General features: G+C 41.5%; 1 protein-coding gene and 1 long non-coding RNA gene across 3 annotated transcripts in view; one reads left to right on the forward strand and one right to left on the reverse strand.

Annotated features, from left to right (window-relative positions):
* Positions 1-8912, forward strand: part of LOC130358846 (uncharacterized) — a 28939-nt gene extending 20027 nt beyond the window's left edge. Inside the window, exons 3-4 of the long non-coding RNA XR_008889664.1 lie at positions 2974-3061; positions 8600-8912. This is a non-coding gene — a long non-coding RNA (uncharacterized LOC130358846). The remainder of the gene's footprint in view (positions 1-2973; positions 3062-8599) is intronic.
* Positions 1-27809, reverse strand: part of DIP2B (disco interacting protein 2 homolog B) — a 249899-nt gene that overhangs the window by 65377 nt on the left and 156713 nt on the right. The window contains exons 5-14 of one of the 2 annotated variants that reach the window (XM_056562713.1): positions 24749-24961; positions 22563-22736; positions 21705-21824; positions 19627-19824; positions 18487-18578; positions 8980-9072; positions 6327-6450; positions 4656-4765; positions 437-539; positions 202-266 (exon numbers count right to left, since the gene is read on the reverse strand). In XM_056562713.1, the coding sequence (XP_056418688.1) occupies positions 202-266; positions 437-539; positions 4656-4765; positions 6327-6450; positions 8980-9072; positions 18487-18578; positions 19627-19824; positions 21705-21824; positions 22563-22736; positions 24749-24961 (1292 nt within the window). Of the gene's footprint in view, positions 1-201; positions 267-436; positions 540-4655; positions 4766-6326; positions 6451-8961; positions 9073-18486; positions 18579-19626; positions 19825-21704; positions 21825-22562; positions 22737-24748; positions 24962-27809 lie in introns of both variants that reach the window. The other variant, XM_056562712.1, reaches the window with a different exon arrangement.

Here is a 27809-nt window from a genome sequence, read left to right on the forward strand (position 1 = left end):
TAATTTACAAATCTGTTTAACTTTCTGGAGCCAGTTGATATATAAAAAAAAGTTTTTTCCTGGATGACCCCTTTAATGCAGTAACTTACCCATACTTTTTTCACGAAACTAGATACATCTCTATTCTCCACCATTGTATTTTGGTACCTACAGACGTATTACAGTAGCTTTGAATGGTTAGTTAGTTAGTTATTAACTTACCGTTAGCATTCCATGCCAAAGACCGGCATCCCTCTTAAAATCGAGGACATTTACCATGGTTTCACCTACACAAGAGATACAGTATTTTAAAACTGATCACACTGTTTCCTCATGTATGACCGTATACAGTTTCCTACCCATAAGATTAAAATGCACTAGTCAATCTGATAAAAAGAGGAGCACAGGCACAACTGTGCAAATACAATGCACTTTGCCTTACATTAAACTTACTCACCTTCTGTATAATTACAAGACTGGGACAGGGCTTGGCAATGAGAAAGCATTGCTATTCGAGAAACTGCAACCCCCATCACGCTGCCTTCTTTACTTGTTTTATACTGCAAAACAATATGCGAGGTTAGAATAACCTAAGTTTCAGGAACTGAAAAGTAAACCTATATGTGGTCCATATAGACTTGGACTTCTTTATAATAATAAAAAAAAAAAAAAAGGACAAAAGTAATAAACCAAGTATTAACATGATTGTGAATAGTACACTATTAAAGGCTATGCTCATTCTTAGGACCAGATACAAAAAAAACTATGAAAGTAGCTCAAATTCTAATTCTTCTACAGTTTAGTGTCTATAACAGTGTTTCCCAACCAGGGTGCCTCCAGCTGTTGCAAAACTACAACTCCCAGCATGCCCGGACAGCCGAAGGCTGTCCGGGCATGTTGGGAGTTGTAGTTTTGCTACAGCTGAAGGCATGCTGGTTGGGAAACACTGCACTACAAAATCAGGCTCCAGCCTGATATGTCGTTCAGGAGTCTAGGATATCTGGGTAGTAGCCTTCAGCTGTCCAGGCATGCTGGGAGTTGTAGTTTTGCAACCACTGGAGGCACCCAGGTTGGGAAACACTGGTCTATAGCTTCTAAGCAGAACTATAAGTATCAATGGCAACAGACAAACTGTGTACCGCAAACATATTGCTATCCATCTTCCCCTTACTTTTCAGTAACCCACCAAAAGTACATTAGTACAAAGTTGTGTATTGCTGGTAGACAGTACCACAGCAGGGTCAGATTTAGGTTTGTTTGTAGTCACAGAAACACATAAGGCGGCACAGAAGAAGTCTATGAAGAGAAATGTACGGAGCGGAGGGCAATGCTGCTCGCCTTACCGCAGTGGTTCTCAACCTTTTATGCCTGAGTACCCCTTGACAGCCCATTCCCCAAAAAATTGTACCCCTATATAAGAGACATTTTGTAATGAATATAGTATAATTCATATGCTTTACTTTCCTCTATAACAGGCCCCTGTTCCCCTGTTCCTCTCCCTATCTCCCCAGTCCCCCGATTTTCAGGTAAAGTCTTCCTTAACCGGAGTTGTTTTCTTTTCTTCACTATCTGGCCTAGACCGCCATTAAGATTTCTCCCATACCAGACTTCTCCACAGAACCAGCCAAACAAACATTTTAGGCTCCTTTCTGCAGTACAATACCCACCTATTTACAAACTCCCCATGTTTATTGTCACACACAGTAATAGTACCCGCTTTGTGTCCCCATAAAGTTGTAAGGCCCTCTCTGTGCCCCCAAATATAGCTGTAGGCCCATAAACTGCCCCCATATAAAGTTGCAGGCCACCACACTGTCCCGCTATGGTCCTCCACTGCTCCTCTGGTCTGGGGACCTATTGTTATGGCTCATTGCAGTAGGTCCCCGGTCTGCAGGGTCAGTGGAGCAACAAAGCTGATGGTAGTTACTGTTCACAGCAGCCTGGTGCCCGTGCTTACCCTTTGTTGTCCTCCTGCTCCACTCCTCGGTGCGGTGACGTCAGCCTACCATTTCTTTCAAAGTGGCCCAGACCAGTAACCAGTGGCTGTGGCCGCCATTACTGATTTTTTATCAAGTACCCCCTGGAGAACTGCTAAGTGCCCCTGGTTGAGAACCACTGCCTTACCGGCTAATAACGCACCATCACAGCAGGTCTCAGGAGTGAGACTTAGTGCCATCAACAACATTGTTTTTAATGACAGTAACTATTTAAAACAAGCCCAGCCAAGTCAAATTAGGAGGTGCAAATAAGACAACTATAATTGCCAAGTATTTGCAGAGGCTGCAGTCTGTGTAACCATAGAGATGATTCTCCCTTTATTAATGGCAGCTGTAAATGAGACAGATGATTTTTTTTAGAGACATTTTGCAGACAAATGGTGACGTAGAAGCCTGCAGGCTTACCAGCTCATCCCTCTAATAGGCAAATGTTAATTATTCAGGGATGTCTAATTCTAGCCGAGGATGTGTCTTACAGCATGAAAATCTATCACACCGCAGCCAGATGGAAGCTTTCATCTTTTTTGTTTGATTACCGTATTTACTGGGTCATTTATAGCATTCGAAAAATTGTATTAAGATAATGCATACCTCTTCATGAAAATGAAATGATTTTAGATAGGAATAGACTTAAAGGGAACCTGTCACACTGAAAATGCCATCTGATCTGCAGACATCATGTTATAGTTCAAGAGGAGCCGAGCAGATTGAGATATAGATTTGTGGGGAAAGATCCAGGATTATTTGTAATACATCTCTCTATATGGACACTTATACACGGGTAGCTGTCAATCACTAAGTAGGACCGCCCATATGACTACCTAGTCAAGAATGAGCAGAGATTGACATAAATAACTTTTCCCACAAACTAAAAAAAAAAACAACCTTCTTGGCTCACCCTGCTCTATAACATGTTGCCTGCAGACTGGACTGCATTATTTTTTTTTTTTTTTTTTTAATCAGATCTTATTTATTAAACTTTTTTCATTTAAAACAGAAACAGACAAAACCGTAGGCACAATGAATAAGACAGTTGGATGCAAAGTCTCAAAGTACGACTGACATTAGGATATCAGACTCATCAGGTATTGAGATGTATCAACATTGTGCATAAAAAATACAATAAGGATGTAATAAAATATGCAGTAAGTACAATAAACCTGGACTGCATTTTTAATATGACAGGTGCCATTTCCAATGTAATAGGACATGGAGAAGGTCACATAGTACAATGGGATGTACAGTTATGCGTGGGCACAGTCAGTATACAGTCTTGTGAATGGATCTTAACATAGGACCCCTGCATGAGACTTTTCAGGTGTAACTCCTCAGTAACTGTACCACCCAATGTGCTGCCCTCATATCTCAATCCATGATGTAAAACAAGGTCAAAGAATGCAAGTAAAGTGGGTCTGGAGTGCAGTATCTCAGTGGTATTGCCTTTTAGGAAATCGCATTATCAAGATTCAAGGTTCAAAACAAAGAAGTTGGGGATCCATTCTGGAGAAGATTGCAGGGGTCCCAGTGGTCAGACCTCCTGCTATCTGACACTTATCCCCTATCCTGTGTATACGGGGTTAGTTGATTTAACCTGGAATACCCCTATAAGATAAATTGGACCAATATGATGCATCATTTGAAATTAAGAATATTGCAAAATGTACAAGTATTTCTGAAACAGTACAGTTCGAGAGGTATATACTAACTAATCCCACATGTGTAGACATTGTTTAGATAATCTCTTTCTTTTGTTGGTGTCCACCTTATGGAATCCATTATTTACTGGTCTCATCCAGGAAGTAATGGAAGTTAGTCTACACTGTGCATACAAGCAATATGAGAAAGATGTGCAATGTCAAACAGCACATAGCCCACCCACAGTACAATAAGATTTTACCAATATTATGAAGTTTAAAAACAACCTTTAAGGAAACAACTCACTGTTAGGCAGGGAGTCTTGAGACACAGCTAAATAATTCGTGCCTAGGTGTCCAACCTGTAGCCCTCCAGCTGTTGCAAAACTACAACTACCAGCATGATGGGACAGCCAATGGCTGTCCGGGCATTTTGGGGGTTATAATTTTGCAACAGCTGGAGGGCCACAGGTTTGACAACAGGTACTAATGTCTACAGAGGATGCATATCTATAAAGCAAATACACAAAATAACACACTAACATGCCCCTTATAACCTAATGACAACTGGAAAGTGCAGAAATTTAGGAATTTAAAGTGTACCTTTCAGATCCCACAAAAAAAAAGAAAAATGAATATCTTACTCAGTGCCTAATCTTGAACATGTACATCTAGATTTATGTACATGGTCAGGATTTATGTCTATATCACCTAGATTTATTATAGAAATCCCTCTTTTCATTAGCTCACAGTGTTAGGAATCCTCTCAGGGGAAGGGGGCGTGTCCCTCCTTTGTGGTGGTGGTGGGAAGTGATTGGTGTGTCTGCTCATGCAGCCTTGTCCATGACTCATGCTGCAGGACTGGTTAGTGTCCCAGTAGGTATGGGGACCCCTAGTGGTGGGATTTTCTTTAATAAATATTCAACAATCATTTTACAAAAGGCCTTTAATTTTCATCAATAACAACATATAAAAAGTTTTTGGATCTGACCTTGTCCACTTAAGGGATTTAAAAAAAGAATTAATTAAAAAAACAACCCAATACCTCAATATATGCCGGCTCTGCGCCAGCTACTGTGATATGCGGTTGCCAGTCCTTTGGTGCCTTGGTCAGGTATCTGGAATCAGTCACAACCCACTTCAGCTTTGGCCACCCTATAAAAAAAAAAGATATTTAAATATTCACCCCCGGACTTAATAAATCTAGTATCTACTGCTGGCCATGTTCCCTGGTTTCACATAAAAACTGTCAATAAAATGTAATATCAGCTGAGCTACCAGGAGACTTTTTAACTATATCTATATAAACATCAAAGAAAAACCAAGGTATTTTGGGACACAAATTTCAATCTTTATTGTTTAGCAAAAAAGACATACATTTAAAAACATTTAAAAAAAGCACAAAATACCAAGATGGTCCTACAAATACACAACCGGAGGTCCATAGAACAAGGGGTTAATCCCCAAAAATACCCGTATATACAGATAGCTAAAAGAGCCTACTTTGTAATAACAAAAGTGTCCCAACTAGTGGCTGCACCCAGTAAGGTAACAGCCCTATACATTTATAAACATAGCAAGAGGTTGTTGACTTCACCTTCTAAGGACACACCAGGACCTCCGTCACCCAACGTTTCGCAATTAAATGCTTCTTCCGGGGCTATATCTATATCTTTAAAGGGGTATTCCAGGAAAAAACTTTTTTATATATAACAACTGGCTCCAGAAAGTTGAACAGATTTGTAAATGACTTCTATTAAAAAATCTTAATCCTTTCAGTACTTATGAGCTTCTGAAGTTAAGGTTGTTCTTTTCTGTCTAAGTGCTCTCTGATGACACCTGTCTCGGGGAAACGCCCAGTTTAGAAGAGGTTTGCTATGGGGAGTTGCTTCTAAACTGGACGTTTCCCGAGACAGGTGTCATCAGCACTTAGACAGAAAAGAACAACCTTAACTTCAGAAGCTCATAAGTACTGAAAGGATTAAGATTTTTTAATAGAAGTAATTTACAAATCTGTTTAACTTTCTGGAGCCAGTTGATATATATATATATATATATATATATATATATATAAAAAGTTTTTTCCTGGATAACCCCTTTAAGTTTTATCTATAGAGTGCAGTCTAGACCAGTGGTCTCCAACCTGCGGACCTCCAGATGTTGCAAAACTACAACTCCCAGCATGCCCGGACAGCCGTTGGCTGTCCGGGCCTGCTGGGAGTTGTAGTTTTGCAACATCTGGAGGTCTGCAGGTTGGAGACCACTGGTCTAGACTATCCAGCAGATTTAGCGCAAAGTACTTCTTTGGACTGCAGTTGAAGCTCAATAGTTAAAATTAAATAAATAAAATTACAGGAAGCTTAAATGCCTGTTTTTGGGAGGAGGTTTGGGGGTGGCTTGGGGAAAATTTCTTTAAGAAACAGCTTGAGTAAATAAGAAAACTATCTTGCGCCAAGTAAAGTGGGAAATGTGTCTGCCTCCAATGATCATCAGAAATACTTGAATTAAAACAACATTTTATTTAAATGGAAAACGAGAAAACCACAGACTTAGTTTCACAAAAAGAAAAAAAAAAACAGCTTATTTTCCAGTGACAGAGTGACTAAAGAATTATTATGGAAAGAATTAAAAAGATTTTTATTAATTTTGCAATTCCATGAATTCAAGTAATAATGTGAAAATATATCCTGGGCACACAAGTGACATAGTGGCATACCCTTAAATTGCACAATTTCCCCATTCTGTGATTTTGGCAGTCCTTTCAGGCAAACCTCAGTGGTAAGAGCAAGCTTCACACCACAGCTTCCCAGCAGGAACCCAATCTGATGCCCACCAGCATCCTGTTTATGAGCAGAGAAGAGAAAAGTCAAATGGGCATAAGGCTCAGTGACATTACAGAACAAATATCTGGGTGTTTGTTAAACGGAGGAGCTCCTGTGTTAAACACTATAATATAATACCTAAATTACTGGATAACTTAAAACGATTCCAGGAAAAATGTCATAATATAGTATACCTCCCTGGACATACGAACGTATCTTCTGCTCCATATTTGCTGCAGCAGATTTTGCTGCCCATTGAAGAAAATAGGCAGCAAAATCTGCAGCAGCAAATCTGCAGCAAAAATACGCACATATGTTCACACATGCATATATTTGCTGCAGATTTTGCTGCCTGTTGAAGTCAATAAGCAGCAAAATCTGCTGAAGCAGATCTGCAGCAGAAAATACTCACATGTAAACCCATCCTTAGGGCCAATTCACACGTGCGTATATTTGCTGCCCATTGACTTCAATGGGCAGCAAAATCTGCTCAAACAAATCTACAGCAGAAAATAAGCACGTGTGAACTGACCCTTAGCGCGTATTCACACTCACAGTATCCTGCTCATATTTGATGCGTAGGATTTAAAGCTGCAGATTTTTTGGATGTGTTTAGTCAATTAGTTTACATTAAAATATGCAGCTTCAAATCATGCAAATACACCATTAGGGTACGTTCACACGAACAGTATTCTGTGCAGATTTGTTGCGCAGGATTTGATGCGCAGGTTTTTCTGCTGCAGATTTGAATGTAAACTAAATAACTGAGCACCGCTTCTAATCTGCTGTTGCAAATCCTGCGCATCAAATCTGCGCAGGATCCTGTACGTGTGAACATACCCTTAGGGTGCGTTCACACATGCGTATTTTCTGCTGCAGATTTGCTTTAGCAGGTTTTGCAGCTCACTGAAGTCAATGGGTAGCAAAATATGCAGCAGCAAATCTGACCCTAAGTGTATGTTCACACGTGCATATTTTCTGCAGCAGATCTTTAGATTTGCTGTAGCACAGTGGTTCTCAACCTGGGGTACAAGTACCCCCAGGGGTACTTAGCAGTTCTCCAGGGGGTACTTGAACTGGTTCCTGGTCTGAACCACTTTGAAAGAAATGGCAGGTTGACGTCGCTGCACAGAGGAGCCGAGCAGGAGGACAGCAAAGGGTAAGCACGGGCACCGGACTGCTGTGGGCAGTAACTACCATCAGCTTTGTTGCTCCACTGCCCCTGCAGACTGGGGACCTATTGCGATGAGCCATAACAATAGGTCCCCAGACCAGAGGAGTAGTGGAGGACCATAGCGGGACAGTATGGTGGCCTACAGCTATATTTGGGGGCACAGAGGGGGCCTTACAACTTTATGGGGACACAAAGCGGGTGCTATTACTGTGTGTGACAATAAACATGGGGAATTGGTAAATAGGTGGGTATTGTACTGCAGAAAGGAGCCTAAAATGTTTGTTTGGCTGGTTCTTTGGAGAAGTCGTGTATGGGAGAAATATTAATGGCGGTCTAGGCCAGATAGTGAAGAAAAGAAAAGTAAACAACTCCGGTTAGAGAAGACGTCACCCGTAAATCGGAGGACTGGGGAGATAGGGAGAGGGACAGGGGGCCTGTTATAGAGGAAATATGAATTATACTATAATCATTACAAAATGTCTGTAATATGGGGTACAGTTTTTTTGGGAATGGGCTGTCAAGGGGTACTCCAGCTAAAAAGGTTGAGAACCACTGCTGTAGCAGATTTTGCTATCCATTGAAGTCAATGGGCAGTAAAATGGGCCCTGCTTGTCCCACAATAGCTGCAGAGACAGCATTTTTTCACACAAAAATATGTTTTTTGACCGATGTATTTAAAAAATATACATACATATTAATGTAATTACCTACATTATATAAGAAGTTTTTGTAAATGACAAGTACACTTTAAGTGATTTTTGAAGAGGAGTGCCAACTGTGGCATTACAGGATATTGCCTCTTCAGTGTTTTTGCATGTTTACAGAGTTGTAATCAACATTGACAATGCTGTACTTTTAATTTTTTTAGCTCCCCTATGCCTTATATAGTATTTATGTATGTTTATATTATTTCTCCTTAAATTTGTAAAAATGATTGTGAAAAGAAGCAAAAATACAAAATTTAAATAAGTGCACTCTCTGATTTTATTGCAGACTATTTCAGTGAAAACAAGCAAGTCCGAGCACATATTCAACAGCGAATCGGATAAAATGACAATGTACCGTTCAGGAGATGACTGTGTACATTTCCAAAAGAGGCTTTGGCTGCAATTAGCTTTACTGTAATAAAATGGCCCAGTCTACATTAGATATTCAATTATTCAGGAAAAAGTCTTGAACATGAATTATGAATAGCTTCTCTTTCACGCTATGTCAGTCTCTCATTTGCTGGAATTACATTTTTAGGCACAATTACTGGCAAACGTCAAAGGGCTAAGAGATGTCTGCATTGGAATAGTCACCAGAGATTGATGGCCTCAGAACCTATCCACAATCACTCTAAATTTTATCGTTACCTTTCTAGTAAGAGGTACCTCAATCGGCACTGGAATGACTTCTGCCAGGAGACAGCCGTAGAATGCAACCATAAACATGACTGGATCATTATTGGGATAAACCAGGGCCACCTAAAAGAATGCAATTCATGAGAAGATCTGCAGTACAGGAAATCAATTGTTAACAGGACTCAATACTGCAAGTTTAGCATCCAGTTATTCAGATCAATAGTTTATGAAAAAAAAAAAAAAAAAATTATATATATATATATATATATATATATATATATATATATATATATAAAATTACAAATTAAATTCCAGGAAAAGAATCATGTTTTTGTCCCAGTTATGATGTATCTGTGTCCATCACCAAAACTCTTAACTGGGGTTGCCTAATGTGATGTCTGACCTCTGAGGTTCTTTGGTTTTCCTCCAATGGAACATGATAACCAAGGTGACTTATATTATGGTGTTCTTATCTGCCCCATTCTCCTTACAAAAATTACCTTTCTTACATGGGGTAATAATTTTTTTTAAACAAAGAGCAAGATCAACCATGACACCTCTTGTGGGTCCTCGGTGTCTGAACAAAGTAGTGTCAAGAGGGTTCAGAAGAAGTTTACCAAGTATTGGATGACAAAGGCCAATTGTTGGCTAAAACGTAGGTGCCTGGGATGTTTCAGTACAGAAGGACATTCTCTTGTATGCCTAATCTTTGGTGATGCTGTCATTTACTCTTATTTTCTAGTTAAAAGAGAACCTGTCATACTAAACATGTAGTCTGATCTGTGAGTATAGGGCAGAACGAGCTAAGAAAACTGATATAGTTATTTAGGAAAAGATTCAGTATAACTTGTACATTAACTTGTCATTTAATCTTCTTATTTTGGGCTTAGGAGTCCAGTGGGCCGTTCTATTCCCAGACTGATGGCACTGAAAAGGCTGTCAATGAATAATAAGCCTGCCCACTGGACTCCTGAGCCCAGAGTTGGCAGGAATTGAAATAAATATTCTCATCTATTACATCTTTTATCACAAAATTCTACATTAATGTACTCCGCTTCCCTGCCCACAGACTAAATGTTCAATGTGTCAAGTGCCTTTTAAAGACTTGGGAGCAGATTTAATAAAGACCTGCATTTAGTCTGTGCAGGAGTAAATTGCTACAAATGTATTGAAAGCCGCAGGCAACAACACATTAACACATTTGTGGCATCTTTGGCTGTCTGAACACCACGGATTAAAATCGACAACAGCTATAAACTAGAATAGGTTTCAAACTACAATGTTTACCAGTTTTTAAAACAAATTATATTAAATCAAAATTATAGGGCCCCACTGTTAAGTCCCTCCCAATTTGTATGTGAGCTAAAATGAAAAAGTTGACATATTTTTGAGCAAAAGGATTTGAAGTTTTTTTACGACCAGAAAACGGTCATACATGGTTTAATAAATTCCCACCCTCTTAAAATCATAGGGGGAGATTTAGCAAAACCTGTCCAGAGGAAAATTTATTGAGTTCTTTCATTTTTGAAAAGGCCTCTGAAAAATTAAAGAAGGGATCTCATTGGTTGATATGGGCAACTCAGGAACTTTTACTCTGGTCAGGTTTTAATAAATCTCCCCCATAATGTTTAGGCAATGTGCCAAAATTGCACCCTGCTTCCAGAGAAGCTTGGCATGACAATATTTTTCCTAACACTGAATTACGTCACAGACATATCGAAAGATCATTACACAGACCAAATAAAATTCATTAAAACTGTGCTGTTCAAGGAAATACCAAGGGCCTAATATATGTAAGCAATGACATTAAAAGTCTATATAGGGGAGGGGGGCATAAGAATAAAGTCACATTAGTACACGTAAATAAATATGACAAACAAATAGGATGTTGGCAGTAACAATTAAAGGGGCTCTCCGATGCTTACACATCTTATCCACTATCCAAAGGATAGGGGATAAGATGCCTGATCGCGGGAGTCCCGCCGCTGGGAACCCCCGGGATCTTGCACACGGCACCCGGTTTGTAATCAGTCCCCGGAGCGTGTTCGCTCCGGGTCTGATTACGGACGACCACCGGGACGGCGCCCCCGTGTGAGGTCACGCTCCGCCCCTCAATGCAAGTCTATGGGACTAGGCTTGCATTGAGGGGCAGAGCGTAACATCACACGGGGGCGGAGGCGTGACGTCACACGCCGCCGGCCCGGTGGTCGTCCGTAATCAGACCCGGAGCGAACACGCTCCAGGGACTGATTACAAACGGGGTGCCGCATGCAAGATCCCAGGGGTCCCCAGCGGCGGGACTTCCGCGATCAGGCATCTTATCCACGATCCTTTGGATAGGGGATAAGATGTGTAAGCACCGGAGAACCCCTTTAACATGGACTTAGGGTCTTATATAATATTGTTAAACAATATGGTTCAGTGCAAAAGCCTATTGCCTGAAGTGCTGGTGTTCAAATGAAGAAAGCAGATATAATACATAAAAACAGGTTTAAACAAGCCTCTCTAAAAATAATGTGTAGAAAGAAGATACTCATCCAAAGGATGTACATGCCAGCAGTGATAAAGACAAGAAGACAAAACACAAAGAAAACATAGAACACAATATTATCACGTGTAATGAGAAAACACAACACATATCAGCTTTTAAAAGGGGTACCCCGCCCCTAGACATCTTATCCCCTATCCAAGGCATAGGGGATAAAATATCTGATTGGGCTTGGGTTCTGGGACTCGGCACCCCGTAATCCACATGCACAGAGTGAACTTTGCTCTGTGCTGAATTACGAGCGACTACAACAGTCACACCCACCTCCAAAGACATTAACAGTTCAGAAAGCCAGGGTGGCGGTCCACAGATTGGGGGGGATGTTGGAGTCCCAGTGGCCGGACCCCCTGCAATCAGACATCTTATTCCCTATCCTTTGGATTTTGGATAGGGGATAAGATGTCTAGGGGCAAAGTACTCCTTTAAAGGGGTATTCCAGGATTTTTTTTTATTTCAGCCTTTGAGCCCATGATGCCAAGTTTTAATACTTTGTAATAGGCTTCTATTACATCTCTGCTCCTCTTTATACTGTTTTGCATGCACTGGACCCACATCCGGAGGTGCAGAAGTGCAAGTCTTTTTTATTTTTATGTTGTCTCTGACTTTTCCCAGCATACCATGTGGCCAGAGACAATATATCATTAGTCACATGGAAGGAGATTTATCAAGCTCTGTAGAAGATTTTGTTTGCGTAAAAAAAAAAAATCTACTTTTAGATTTTTGCTTATTCCAAAGCACATTTCAGAAATCTGCTCACATAGTAATTATTTTTTTTTTTTTTACTTGCAAAATGGTCATGTATTTATCAAATTGCGATAGTCACTATTTATAAAGAAAAAAGTTGCTCCATTTAAAAGTCGCATATGTATTCCAGGTCCAACCTGGCTTATAGAAAGTGCATCCGTTTGCAGAAAAGGACATTAACACCCACTTTAACAACTGTTCTTGTTCTGTATCGTGAAACAAAGCTACTACATTAATGTTAATTATAGAAAAAATTAATTATATAATAACTTTATTAATTTTAAGATTGAAAATACACACTGCACACCTTGTTAGTTTTAGGACACGTACATGCTGGTGTACCCACTACATTTTAAAATTAATGTTGTGTTAAAACAGAATAAAGCACAAAATAATTGTGGAAGAATTTTTACAGACTACGTAAATAACCCATATGTGGCACTAAAATTTTTCTTTAAAAGAAAAAGAAACGTCCATAGTAATACAGCTTCATGCACATTTTGGGGTGGGTAACGTACCAAGCAGTTATTTTTTTTTTTTTTTTTTGTGGCTTCACTATTGTTTATGTGCCTGTTGGTGCTGCACTGGTCTTCCTTCCTGACATGAACTCCGACCTCAGCGCAGCCACCCACCAACATCACAAAATGCGGGCTCAAAAATAAACAAAAAGGCCTCCAGAGAACAGGATATTCATGGTGCGGCATTGATTGTTTTTAATATTTTTTTTTATTTCTGAGGAGGGTGGATGGGTTGTTGTGGGATAGTTGGAGTGCAGCTATTTAGTGTCAGGCAGGCCAGTGAGGGTGTCACCCGATGCGGTACATCCCGCCCCTCCCCGTCATACTCTAGCAACGCTACTGGTAATAAAGGGTAGATAAAGAACTTCGGCTACTAACATAAGGGAAAACGTATCTGCTTTAAAAAATGCTTTTGCAAGCGAGTTTCCTGGGTTTTGCTTACATGTGATTTATTTATCAAGGTTGTGTGACTATTTGATAAATAGGTCGCATGTAAGCAAAAGTAATTTAAAAAAAATTGTCATATAAAAGCCATATGTTTGAAAAGAATGATAAATCTCCTTCATGGTCTCCAGGGGGCATGGCTATGCTGCAAAGGTGGGTGGATAGCAATACTTCAGTAAATTCCTTCCACCCTGCTATCCACCCACCGCAGCATAACCCCACCCCCCTTGAGACCATGTGACTTTTGTAATATTGTCTCTGCTGAAGTGGCACCGCGCTTCCCTGCTTCGCCAGCCACCCTCCCGATAACAGAAAGCTGGAGAGTGAGGAGCGTGCTGCTGCGCATTTTACCAGGTTATAACATGTGATCGCAGAGGATCACAGGACTGAGACTGGATATAGTCTAAATTTTTCACATGTATGGACAACACGCCAAAGTTTATAGAAGCCCACAGCATCACCTCATATTCTTTCATGGCTGGATTTTAGGTCTACTTTCACTACCAGGCAATACAAAGGGATTATCTATGATACATTTTAGACCATGTCTACATTGTGTAAATTAAAGGGACTGTTTGGAAGTGAATCATTTTTTATTATAAGTCTCCAACTACGGTAAAAACAAAAAAGACCACATACTCACCTCCCCCAATCTCCCACTGCTGTCCTCTTCTTCATGTGGGCAGATCCTGCTGCTGAGTGCAGTGATTGGCTTAGCAGGCAGTTTCTAGCTGCACGAAACATCATCGTAAGCGAAAAGAAGAGAACAGCAGCGGGACAGGAAAACTTCAGGATGGCAGTTTTATTGGGGCCGTGAGTATGCGGTCCCGTTTATTTTTACTTCACCGGATGGCATGAAATGATGCAACAAAAAAAACATTTAGGCAGACAGTCATTTGGGCAGTCTGCATATTACAGGCAAGTTTTTTTGTTTTTTTTTTAAAGATTTTATTAGATTCTAAAAGCACTATATTTTTGTCCATATAAGTTCTCAAAATTGGACTTAAATGGATTATTAGGTTTTTAGGACGTCGAAATTTTTTTTACAGGAAATCTGTCACCAAATTTATGCTGCCCTATCTGGTGACAGTGACTTTGAATCAAATGCTGTTACTTTAGGTAAAAACAATGCAAGAAATCTAGAAATGCTTACACCTGAAAACTGGTATAATAAAGGTGAAAACTGTTGCGCAAATAAGCAATTGCTCATTGATGATTTGTAAACATTTCTAACAAAACCCTGCACAAAAACCTGATAAATTCCCCCAGTGTTTGTTAGCTGGGACTACAAAGGGAGCATAGTCCAAGATATTCATGAGCTGCTGCTCCGGACCGCTGATCTGACCATGACTGACAGCAGTTTGCCAAAAATGTGCATAGACAGAATGCCGGCAATCACTGCCGGAGCGTCAAACCCATGAATACCATGGACTACAGTGTGTGCACTTACTCTGTAGTCTCAGCTAATAAGAACTATTTTTTACCAAAACTTTAAAAAAATTCATATAATTCAGGGTCCCCTCCAGGTTTATGCTAACCTCCGATTGGTTTATGGTGCCTGCTAATTTTGCCAATCTAATGCTTCTGGGGGGAGGGGTGTGGCAGGCTCTTTCCTGACAAATATAGTCAAGGAAGACTGGATGCTTGCCAAGATGGTTTTTTTCATGACCCAAATGCTTCAGATTTAGAAGTGTCTGACAATTGCTTATCACTACTTAGAAACCTTATAAAAAAAATGAAGTGAAGTGAAGGTGCCGGCTAAGTGTATCAGGGCTGATTTCTATCAACTGCACCGCTAATCTCTTCATCCAGGACTCAGATATGAAATAAAATTATCTACTGAAATACAATTATCTACTAAAATTCTCCAAAGACTTATCTTGTTACTTCCACAGCTACTTTATAATTTAATTTGGCACACATAATCTTCTGCTAGTAAAGTTCTGGCCATAGAAAAGACTTAAGGTGGCCGCAGATGATAGCAATGATAATTCGGCAATCTTATATAGAACAAATGTTCAGTGTTAACTCCTTCTGTACGGAGTTTATGTTTTATTTTTCATGTCATCCCTGCACAGCAGCCATAACATTTTAGTTTTGAGGAGAATACATGGTTAGCCAGCATAAACGTGGAGTCTTTATACTCGTGCATTCCCCATGACCTGGGAATAGCGGCGGTAGAATATTTTCTACGTAGTAGAGGTTGCCAATACCGTGCCCATAGCCAATTTGTTATAGACTTGCTCCGTTTCACCCTCACCAGGAATTACTTTTTATTTGACAGACGCACCTTCCACCAGCTCAGAGGGACCGCAATGGGGAGCCCCTGTGCCCCCACTTATGCGAATCTCTATCTGGGCTGGTGGGAGGAGGTGCTAGTTTTTGGTGAACAACTGGTGCAATTTACGGAGCAGGTTGGGCTATGGGCACGGTATATTGACGACATCTTCGTCATATGGAATGGTACCAGTGATGACTTTACACTCTTTGTAGACGCCCTTAACAACAACGCAGTAGGCCTCAAATTTACTTTTGAACTGGCACACAACGAGTTACCCTTTCTTGATGTCCTCATTAAGAAGGACGCCAGGGGTACTTTACAGACTACTGTATACCGTAAGGCCACTGCGACCAACTCTTTGTTGGAATGGCGTAGTTTTCACCAGGTACCATTAAAACGAGGCATCCCTAAAGGGCAATATTTGAGGATGAAGAGGAATTGTTCATCCCAATCAGAGTTCATGAGCCAAGCTGCTGATTTGAGGCAGCGCTTTCAGGCCAGAGGTTACCCGGATTGGGTTCTACGAAAAGCATACCAAGAAACAAGGGAGGTAGACAGAGCTAGTCTGCTTGTACCCAAACCCCGGGATTTGAACTCAGATAATCTCATTAGATTGGTGGCTACCTATGATGGGGGAGCACAAGATGTTAGATGTATTCTCAGCAAACACTGGGAGATTTTGAGGATGGACCCTGACCTGAAGGACGTTTTGGGATTCTATCCTCAGATTTCTTTCAGAAAGGGCCGTAGTCTGAGAGACAGGCTTGTGAAAAGCCACTATGTGCCACCTCAGGCACAAGGCACTTGGTTGAATAGGCAGATTAAAGGGTGCTTCCGTTGCAGCGGATGCATTGCTTGTAAACATATTGAAAAGACTAAAACATTCTCTAGCACCAATACTGGGCAGATTTATTCCATACGTGACTTTATCAACTGCCGGAGTAAGGGCATTGTTTACAAAGCCACCTGTAGCTGTGGTATGGAATATGTTGGCAAGACAATCAGGGAGTTTAGGAGAAGAGTTGGCGAGCACTTGAGAGACATCATTAATTTGGCCGACAAGCCACTAGCTCGGCACATCAATGGCCAACATGGCAGGGACGCCCAAAACCTGAGATTTGTGGGGATAGAACTTGTTAGACCTCCCACCAGAGGAGGAGACTGGGATAGGTTGATCCTCCAAAAGGAAACCCGGTGGATTTTCTCCCTACAGACACAGTCTCCTGGTGGATTAAATGAGGCCTTGAGTTATGCCTGCTTTTTGGAGTAATCTCACCAGTAGCGCCCCCCTTCCCCCCTCTCTGTGAGGTCTATACCTCAGTTACACATCTCCAATATGTTTTCACTTTTATTGATTTATTATTTTTTATTCTAAATTATCTGCACTTTTCATACCCCCCCCCCCCCCCCCCCGTCATCATATGTAGCAACCATCCGTTCCCCTCCTAATGATGCGGTTGTCCCATTGACACTCTGCACATACATATGGAGGTACTGAGGTCCTCTAACTTAGTTACATATTCACGATTCTATTCGCGATATGAGTTATGCGTCACTCCGCACCTTGTATATAAGGTCCAATTGTCCGTTATTCCCGGCTTAATACCTTGTTTCTACTAGTTGCTGACAGCGCTGCGCTCTCATCCTGAGCGCTGCCAAGCAATGAGCGACGCTCAGCGCCCAGAGACGCGTCACCGGAAGTTAGACGTCATGACCGGAAGTGACGCACGGCGGCTAGTGTGCGCGCGCGATTTTCGCTTCAGACACACATAACTACAGCATGGGTGTCCGCGGCAGGCAAGCCAGGACACCGATCGGCTGAAGGCACTGCCCACCACTGTGGCAGTGCACCTAGGGATACCGCCACTGCGGCAGCGTTGGTAACCGTGAGTAGCCACCTGAGGGCAACATTGTCACCAGGTTAATATAAGCATAAGTGTTAGCACCATTATTGCATAAACCGCATAGGTGCTCCAGCTACATGTGCGCTCACGGTCCCGCTTTTTCCCTACTATTTACATCTTTCTATTTTTGTAATTAGTTTAATTATTGATAATATTTATCCTTGTACTGTATCTTGCCTGGTTAACCCCTGATGAACCCACCGATGTGGTTGAAACGCGTCGGGTACACCGGAACAAGGGCTATTTTTTACTACTAGGGATTTCTAGGGTGTAGTCCAAGGGGTAGATCGGGGCAGGGGTCGCCCTTTCTAGGGCGAGTGCTCCGACGGTCCCTGTGGGAGCAGGGGTAGACCTCACCACATCTCCCCAACAGGGATTACTAGGGTGAACAATTATTTGTGTACCCTGCTCTTCTAGACCCTATCCCTCTATACAATACACACCTCATCTATACACGGTCTGTATTGCATATCACAGATCTGGTGTCCAATTACCATACTGGCTTAATTTTGTTGTGGGGCCTATGCTTTTAGAACGTGTCTGATTAAAAGTTATATTTTAAGTGTGTACCCCCCTGTGATTTCTAGTTTTTGTATTGACAGAGACATACAAGGGCTTGTTTTTTTGCGGGACAAGTAGTATTTTTACAGCACCATTTAATGTTCTATAAAATGAATGTATGAAAAACTTTTCAAAATGTATTTTTGTAGGAATGGAAGAGAAAAAAAAAAGTTTTCCGTAGATATATGAGGTTTCAATTTTACAACATTGTGAAAATATAACCTAGTTTTATACGTCAGTATGCAGCAATACCAAGTTCATACAGTTATTGATATGTAGTACTTTTACAAAATACAAAAACTGTATTTTGGGGCTGTATTTTATATTAGTATCATATCAGTTGTATGTTACAACTGACACTTGATGCATATGGAGTAGGCTTTTTTTCTAGTAATAACATCTTATTTTCCAAATATAGTTTTTACACATATAATGAAACTAACTGTTTAAGTAAAAACATCAAAATAACTACTGTAACTAAATAAATAAAATACAGCCGAGAATGCATGCAAATATAAAAGGAAAGTGTGACTTTACCCTATCTCCTGGTTTCAGTCCCTGCTCATTTTTGGTCCCCAATTTGTTAAGAAGGGTGTAAGCCAGTCTCACGCTTCTGGTCCACAATTTTCCTAAAATATGAAAAATGTATTTTACAGTTTAAAAAACAAACACAGTAAACAATTTATACATTGAACTAAAATTATAAGTGTGTATGCAGTAAGCTCCCCCTTGTGGTTGCTGCAGTTCTCAACTAAAGGGGTAGTTCAGGGAACTAAGCATTTCTTATCCACAGGATAGCGGATAAGTGTCTGATCACAGGGGGTCCTACTGCTTGAACCCCTGCCATCTCCTGTATAGGGACCAAACTTCCCAGAGATCAGATACTTATTCTCTATCCTGTGGATAGGGAATAAGTTTGGTTACCAAGACTACCCCTTTAATGCCATGTCTATCTAGGTGACAGATTTTGCAAAAAAATTTAAAAAAATCTTATATTGTTGAAAGGCAAAGATTCCCTTTAAAACTGTACTGTCTGTAAAATAATGTGAGAAGATGCTGTTTACTGTTTTTGCTGTTGTATTGAATCTAACAATTAAAGTGACAAGAGTAGCTTCGATACAAAACAATTACAGTGACCCGCCCCGACATACCATCATTTCAACATACGATGGCCTCTCAAGAGGCCATAACATGTTGAAGGCAGCATCAACATACAATGATTTTGTATGTCGGATCACTTACCTGTCCTCGGGGCTCCGGAGCTCCTCATCGGCACTCCCCATCGTCGTCATCACGTCATCCAATAGGAGCGGCGTGCAAAGCGACGTGATCGCGGCGACGGAGAGCGAGGATGCCGGGGAAGCAGAGGCCTTGCCGGAGCGTCGGGGGCACCCCGGGGATGCGGCGACAGCGATGGAGGGCCGCAGGTTGTAGACCACTGTCCTATACTTTACATTGCACGGATACCTCAACATACGATTGTTTCAACAAACAATGGTCCATTTGGAAGGGATTACTATCGTATGTTGAGGGACCACTGTACAGTCTTACAATACAGTGAAAAGTCTCAAGTGAAAAAAAAAAAAAAGTAAAATCACTGCCCTAACATTGACATCAAATTCCCCTAACCTCCTTAAACAGGAACCGCTTGGTGGAGAAGACTTTTTTTTATCTTACCATATGTAAGCGTATAGACGGGTTTCCCAGTCACATCTAGTGCTGTGAGACATGAGCATTTTGCTTGTGTTGTCCCCCAGCGCTGCAAAGCTGCCTCAACGGAAGGTGGCCAATTGCACACCACTCCTAATGGCTCTCCTTTTACAGGGGTCATCTGGCGACCTTCTGGTTTTGGTTGGTTAGGATCTGGCCTAGGAACTGAGTGGTACAAACATATCAAATATGTAAGTAAACATACAGTAATAAATGTGATTTTATGGGACAATTTCCTAATTTTTGTTTGCAAACATTACATTACATTGTGTCTAATTTGTGGCATTAGTCAGCCAATCTCAAATTAATCTCAAGATAGCGCAGGACATAACTTTTGCAGGTACCCTTCGAATAGATACTCCGGGAAGTAAGATTTATGACAAATTATTTTAAGACAGGTGCTAAACAGAAAAAGCAGGTTATACTTACCTTCCATGCTCCCTGCCGCTGCCAGTTCCACTGAGCTCTGGTTCCACTGCACAGCATTCCTGGGGATGGGATCAGCACATGGTATTGACTTCTCAGCCAATTAGTCGCAGAACACAGCTGTTGCTAAGGATTGGTTGAGCAGGAGAGTTCTCATGCCAATTCCAAAAGTGCTGCGTAGAGAGTCTGGAGCTCCATGATACCAACGGCAGGGGTGTAAGTAAGTATCGCCTTTTTTTTCTCTTAAGCACCTGCCGAAGCATATTTCTTCATAAATGTTGCTCCTTGGAATGCCCCTTTAAAGAAGTTATTCAACAATCAAAAGCTTACTAGCTAGTTGTTGGAGGTCTGACCACTGGACCCCCACCAATCACAAGAATGGAGCTAAAATGTCCACTGCAATATATGGAGCGCACTGTACATGCACAGCCAGCAATCCAACCGTTCTTTAAATGGGTGCTGTCATTAAACATGATTTTTAATATTTGATTCCTTATGCCAAATAAATAACCTTTGTAATTGGCTTCCATTAAAAAAAACAAAAAAAACGTTTTATGTTCATTTTTCTGCTGTATACTTATGGCCACCAGGGGTCTCTCTTCTTGGCCAGAACACATTCCGTCTGGTCAAAATCTCAAATTTTGTTATCCTACTTGAAATGGCAGGAGACCAAACTCAGGACGTGTTTCTCTACACTGAGCTTGACTGACAGCTGCAAAGAGCCTCACAGAAAGATACACAGACTGAAAGCTGCTGCACAGAGCCTGAGGTCTTCTATTCATCACAGCGCTGCAACAATGTGAGGGCGGAAGTGGTCCCCCAGCAGGCTTCAGTGGGGAAACGCCCACTTTCTCATGCTGGAAGATTGCCTTATGTGAGCAAGAAGAACGGTAAGATACAGAGCTTTAAAAATAAATAAATTTAAGGGTGGGAGGAGTAGTTAGGAGTACTTAGAGAACATAGCCTGAGTTAGTTTAGAAAAGTTTATTTGGTGACAGGGGCTTACGAAGATCCAGCAATGTTTGAAATACCTACAGTGAATAAATAGAACACTGGCTGCACACATGTGGTGAGTTCCAATCATGCCGGAAGATAGTGGTGGGGTCTGAGAGGATAGTGGTTAACTTTTGATTGTGGGATAACCCTTTTAATTTTAAATGTTCTTACTGCACGTTTAAGCGATAAAACGAAGAAAAAAAAAAAAAATAATTTTAATTAATTAATTAAAAAACAGTCACATGTTTAAGCCTCAGCATCAACACTTCAGTTTCTCCCTAGTCTTGTTTACATGTCTGCAGTGATAACACGCCAGTAAACCCAAATGACAGATACAGGCAACCAGTGGCCTCAGAGACATATGTCAATCCAGGGACTGATTGCAGCGATATCGTCAGTATATTAGTACCCCATTGCTACAGCCATGTAGATAAGCCAACAGGGAGAACAATTAGCTCAGCAGTGCTGGGTGAGAATTAAACAGGTAAGCATAAGGTCTTTTTATATTTTATCACAATAATAAACCATAAGAAAATTCTAAAATAAGGTAGATGACCCTTTTAAATAAGGACTGTGACTGTATGTCCTTAAACCCCTTATGACATCTGATGGATGAATAATACCTTCCACGATCTCTTCAAAATCATCCACAAAGAATTCTTTCAGTGGTGGTCTTTTTGGTCGCTTCAGTGTATTCAGTAGTTGTTGGATCTTTGTGGACACTCGGCTGTTGACTGCAACGCCTGAAACAGCAAAACAATATGTTGAGCTTGGCAAATAGGTGAGGGGCAAATTGTCCGCATTTCACTGTGAGATACCTCACAATTTACTCTTTGCCAAAGAATGGCAGTCTCCAACCTACGACACTCCAGATCTGTCAGATTTCTACACGCATTGAACTCAATGGGTGCTTCAGCACAGTACCCTGGTATTTGCCCGTGTGTACATGCCCCAATAACCACGTTATCCTGTCAGACATAGCTTTTAAGAGCATACTGTAGATTTTGAAGCTTTACGATTTGTTTCTAAATTTGCCAGTGGAAAATTTTGCTTTGTGCGAACATAGCATTATGGTTATGAAGAATAATTTATACAAATCTCTGTATTCTTATTGCTGTCTTAACATTGACTTAACCTTCAACCAAGTAGTATAAGTATAGAAAAGTAAAATGAAACCTTTTTGAGACTGGCAATCCAAATAGTACTGAAAAGTGATCTATGGGGGCAGGGTCCTCTAAAAAAAGGTAAGTACTATACATAACACATGCAGAAAATGGAAATCTGCACAGGAAATCTGATCTCTATTAAGAGGTGGTCTTTTAAAAGGTTTCACTGTCATTGCAAAGATATTGAAGAGTTTATTCAATCTGACTAAAAATGTTTCAAGTTTTCCTTTAAAATCCATAACATTTTTGGACGCCCAAAAGGACAAATAAACATTTACGAGCCCAAAAGAAATAAACCCAAATCATAGTTTTTACCATCTGCAGTGTCCATTAGGCTGGACCGTCTAGCTGCCTTGTGCACCCCCTTTACCAGACCCGAGGGTGGCAGGTCAATATTTGCTGGACGTCCAGAAGACAAGGATGAGGAGGATGATGACGATGTGGTTGTGTTTGTGGTGCTTGTGACATCAGGAGGAGCTAATAGACTTTCTGTTAAGAAGTAACAACAGAGCAAATACATATATATATATATATTATAAATAGAACGAAAAAACATATTTAGACAGTCCAAATCCTCACACTTTATTAATGTGTAACCAGGCAAATAAAGCTGACCTTTATAAAATACTGGTTATGAATAAAACCCTGCCTGGCCTCCTCCTTACAGTGGAAATGTTTATTATGAGACATTCCTCTGTTCTGTCCTAGTACCACCATGTTTCTTTGTCCCCTCTCTCTGTTCTCACCCACCTCCCTTTCAAGCATTATCTTTGCACCTATAACCAGCCCCTGACCCTTTATACAGTCCTTTATAGTGAAAACATTATTTAATGTATAGGCTTATCTATCTAACTCTGTGTTCCCCAACCAGGGTGCCTCCAGCTGTTGCAAAATTACAACTCCCAGCACCCTTGTTGGTTAACACTGATCTAACTGGTGGGACCACCTTCAATCACAAGAACGGAGCTCAGTTGTCCCCTAATTGAGAAGAGCGGGAGCGCCCATGTTCGGACATTACTCCATTAATTCTCAATGGGACTTCTTAAGTTTAGCGCTGTTTGATAGTTCCATAGAGAATCCATGGAGCAAAGGTGGCGCATGCAGGCTGCTGCTCTGCTCACTTGGTGACAACTGACCTCAGTTACCCTGTGCAAAGGAGATAACTTTTAAACCTGAACTAACCCATTTAAAATAAACAGATTTTGCATAATCTGCATGTGGGGATTGTCATTGTCCATCTGTTTGCATAGATAGACGTCTTAAGTTTTGTCACTTATCTAATAATTCTCTTATGTATTTTTATTGTCATTAGAATTCTACCACCCACGATAGGGTCCTATTACCCAAACAATGTTCTGTACGATCTGAATGGTGATTTTAAACAACTGAAACCCAAATAAAGGGTATTCATCACATAAGGAAAAGTTTTTTTTAAAGGGGTTATCCCCTATCCAAAGAATAGAGGATAAGATGTATGATCGCGGGGTCCCACCGCTGAGGACCCCCACGATCTCTGTGCAGGCCCCTGTGCAGGGCACTGCTTCCAAGACGGGGACGTGACGTCACACCCCCTAGCGACGTCATGCCACGCCCCATCCCTTCATGTCTATGGGAGGGGGCATGACTGCCCTAGTGACATCACGCCACGCCCCCTCCATTCAAGTCTATGGGAGGGGGTGTGATGGCCGTCACGCCCCCTCCTATAGACATGAATGGAGGGGGTGTGACAAAACGTCACTAGGGGCGTAACCGTGATGTCACATCCCAGTCTCTGGATCAGCGCCCGGCACAGAATGCCGGGGGCAGCAACGAGATGGCAGGGGTCCCCAGCTGCGGGATCCCTGCAATAATACATCTTATCCCCTATCCTTTGGCTAGTGGATAACATGTATAAACTTGGAATACCCCTTTAACTCATTAAATATGGATAAATATTTGTCCGGCTAACACGATGGACACATAAGTGCACAGTTTGTTACTTTAGACTTATTGCTGCGGCTTCAGCATTTCATCAAGTAACTAGGACAGATTTTCACTTCCGTGTAGTAAACAATAAAAGGTTCCTACTAAATGACAGCAAGGTGAAATCCTATATGCAAACTGTGCAAAAACATTATACTGAAAAAGAGTATAACTTTTCACTACGCAATGAATAACCTGTAAACACAATTTAGAAAACTTTAGAAAACAATGTAATATCCATAATAATAATTCTAATAATCTCTTCCCTAACATGTTGAATAATTCAGAAGTAGTAATTATATTTTGAGAGCTGAAAAGCTGCAGAAACAAGACAGACACAACTAAGTATTAATAGCAATGTGGTCTTATTTGCTGACAACATTTTTAGACTTTACCAGAATTATTTCATTGAGTGCTGAACTGTACCTGTAAATCCATATTTCACAAAAATATATGATGACTGTTTAGAGGAGATGTATTATGAAGCAGCACTACAAACACCATTAATAGCTTTGTTTAGTTGCATCAAGTTATTTTACCTATGTGTGTATTGGCTAGAACATCGGCTAAGGATCCACTGGTGCTCTTAACATCCCCGTGCGACAATGTAGAAGACGCTGAAGATGACGTAGAGGAGCCCTGAATAGACTTGTTTATCCATGAATCTGTATTCTGTAAACTTTGATTGAGTACGGCGGAAAGGGCAGCTTGACGTCTCAGAGAACCCTCATCTTCAGAGGCTGATGAAGTGTCTGTGACGAAGAAGAAAATACATTTGTTATTATATGAATAATGTATACCAGGTATATGTTTAGAATAAGGCTGCTCTTACATATTAAACTAACAGCCTGCATCTGCTGCATGCCTCTCTGTATTGCAGTGGGCACCTCCAGATGCCGCTTTAAGCGGTGACAAGATCAGGTGCCACCCATAATTATCAGGGAATCACCAGCACTATTGGATAGCTGCTAGTCACTAGAGCCCACAATCTCCTGGACTTGTCACTGCTTAGGCCCCTATCACACTACAGGTATCATCCTGTAAAAAACATCCGTTATTACTCCACACAAAAAGGCCTGAAAACTGCTGTCAAAAAATCCCATTCATGTCAATGGGATTTTTTGAACATCCTTTTGCATCAGGCATGTCTGTTTTTACTAATGTCAATTATTTTTGCCGACACAAAAGACGGTGCATGCACTAATATTTGGTCCGGCAAAAACCGGACGTTAAAATTTAACATTGAAGTCTATGGGAACCGGATGATCAAAAAAAAAAAAAACATCTTTTATCATCAGTTATTGTTAGGTTTTTTTAACATCCGTTGTTCGTACTGACCATGCCCAGTACAGCTTTACAAAAAAAGGGTTAAAAACCTGATGAAAAAAAAAACTAGATGTAATTGGTACTAGAGGTGCACCGAAATGGAAATTTCAGAACCGAAACAAAACCGAAATTTAAAAAAAAATGTCCGGCCGAAACCGATACCGAAAATGACTTCTCCCCGTCTTCTGGTAAAATGCAGCGCTCCGCTCTCCATCCTGCGGGAGGGGGGATGAGGGGGCGTGGCTTCAACTCGGGCTCTGCCCTCGCTCCTCCCCGCTCTCTCTTCGGCAATTTTCACCCATCACCGCCTCTACTATTTAACTAAGGTAAGATTGTACTGCAGTAATTGAAAACAATAGCAAACCTGCTATTGGCTATTTCAAAATGCAATAGCCAATCGCAGGTTGGCTATTGGACCCGCCCACTATCTGCAGAGGAGCGGACCTGAAGGAGAACTTACTCCTTCAGCAGGCAGAGGGTGGGTCCAAAAGCCAACCTGCGATTGGCTATTGCATTTTGAAATAGCCAATAGCAGGTTTTTCTATTTGGTAAATGGTATACGGGAAGCGGAGCTTGCAGAGGCCCCGGAGCGGATCGGCCAGCGGGAGATGGTGAGTTGGGATGGTCTTGGGAATAGGGTGGTGTGGGGGATCGGAGGTAACTCTGCAGTGCCTCAGACATCCAGGCTGGAATAAAGTCAAAAGACAGCTGTCGTCCGCAAGATTATGCAGGCGGGAGCTGATTGTAAGCACGGGAAATAAATGGATTAGAGGTGCGGGGCTGGGCGGGCCTGAAGGTATTTAGCTGTGCCGATCCCCCCCACTCCCTCCTTCATTTTCAATGTGGCCATCTATACCTGCACTGTACGGGAGAATTTTCGCCACTCGCACAGAAGGTCAGTCTGAGTGCGGTCTTGGCAGAGTGATAGCAAGTGGCGGGGGCTTCAGATTGGTGGGCACTGGCAGTGTTTGTAACTTGAGCTGTGGGCGGGCAGGGGAGGTGGGTCATTATCGGCAAATTTTTTGTTGTTTCGGCATTTCTCCAAAATAGCTATTTTCGGCTGATATGTATCGGCCGCCGATATATCGGTGCATCTCTAGTAATAACAGATTATAACAGATCCGTTTTTTTAAGAAAAACATAAAAAATGACGGATGATGGTCATCAGTTATCATTAGTTATCACCAGTTATCGCATCCTTTATTTTTCTGGCCAGCGTTAGGAACATTTAGTTCCGAACACTGTGTGCGGGAGTCGGCCACGCCCCCTCGTGACGACATGCCCTGCCCTGCCAATGCAAGTCTATGGGAGGGGGGCGTGGTGTCCGCCACGCCCCCTCCCATAGACTTGCATTGAGGGGGTGGGGCGTGCCATCACAAGTAGGTGTGGCTGACCCCAGCAGCAAGCAGAGTGTTCGGAACTAAATGTTCTGAACGCTGGCCAGTGGAGTACCCCTTTAAAGTGAGCCATGAACACTAGCTCTGTGTCTAAGAGCAGCCTTAAAGGGGTTGCCTGGGAACAGAAAAACAGAGCTAAGTTCGTCCAAACACCATCACCAGCTTGTGTGTGGTATTACAACTTGGCTACATTGACGTCAAAAGAACTGTGCTGCAATACCACACACAGCAGGACAGTGTGGTGCTGTTTTTGGAAGAAATCAGCTCTGTTTTTGTAACCCTGGAAAACTTTTTTGAAAAGGAAATATAAGCTGCCCATTGAATGTATTCACCTGCTGCAGCCTTGGCAGCACCTGCATACATTCTTATCATGTAGATATATGAAACAGATGAGGTCAAATACTTTACCACTGCAGTAGCTTTGCAAGTTATATATGTTTTACCTGTAAAAACAGGTAAAATTTGCATTGTAAGGCTATGTTCACAAGGCAGAATGTCAGCCCGGAAATTTTCCGAACGGACAACCCGTAGACAGCGGGCAACGGCAGAACATGCCAGCGCTAGGACTGCTTGGAAATACACCGTCTCCATAGACAGCAATGCATTATTGACTAGTCTATTCTTTCTGCTGATGCCGGAATCAGGATTTCGGATGTTTCTGCCATGGAAGTTCAGTCATGTATACAGCGCAGCAGAATCCCATTAAAATCAATGGGACTCTGCTGCAGCTGAAATTCCAAATGGAATATTCCTGAGGAAATTCTGCCGTGTGAACATGGCCTAAGCATACACTAATCATGGTAGAAGAGCAAGCGGTTTATTGTTGCAGCATGGCCTCATTCCAAAGCTGGCCACACATATTACAATAGGGTATGCT

Source organism: Hyla sarda, chromosome 2, assembly GCF_029499605.1.
Source record: "Hyla sarda isolate aHylSar1 chromosome 2, aHylSar1.hap1, whole genome shotgun sequence".
NCBI classification, from domain to species: Eukaryota; Metazoa; Chordata; class Amphibia; order Anura; family Hylidae; genus Hyla; species Hyla sarda.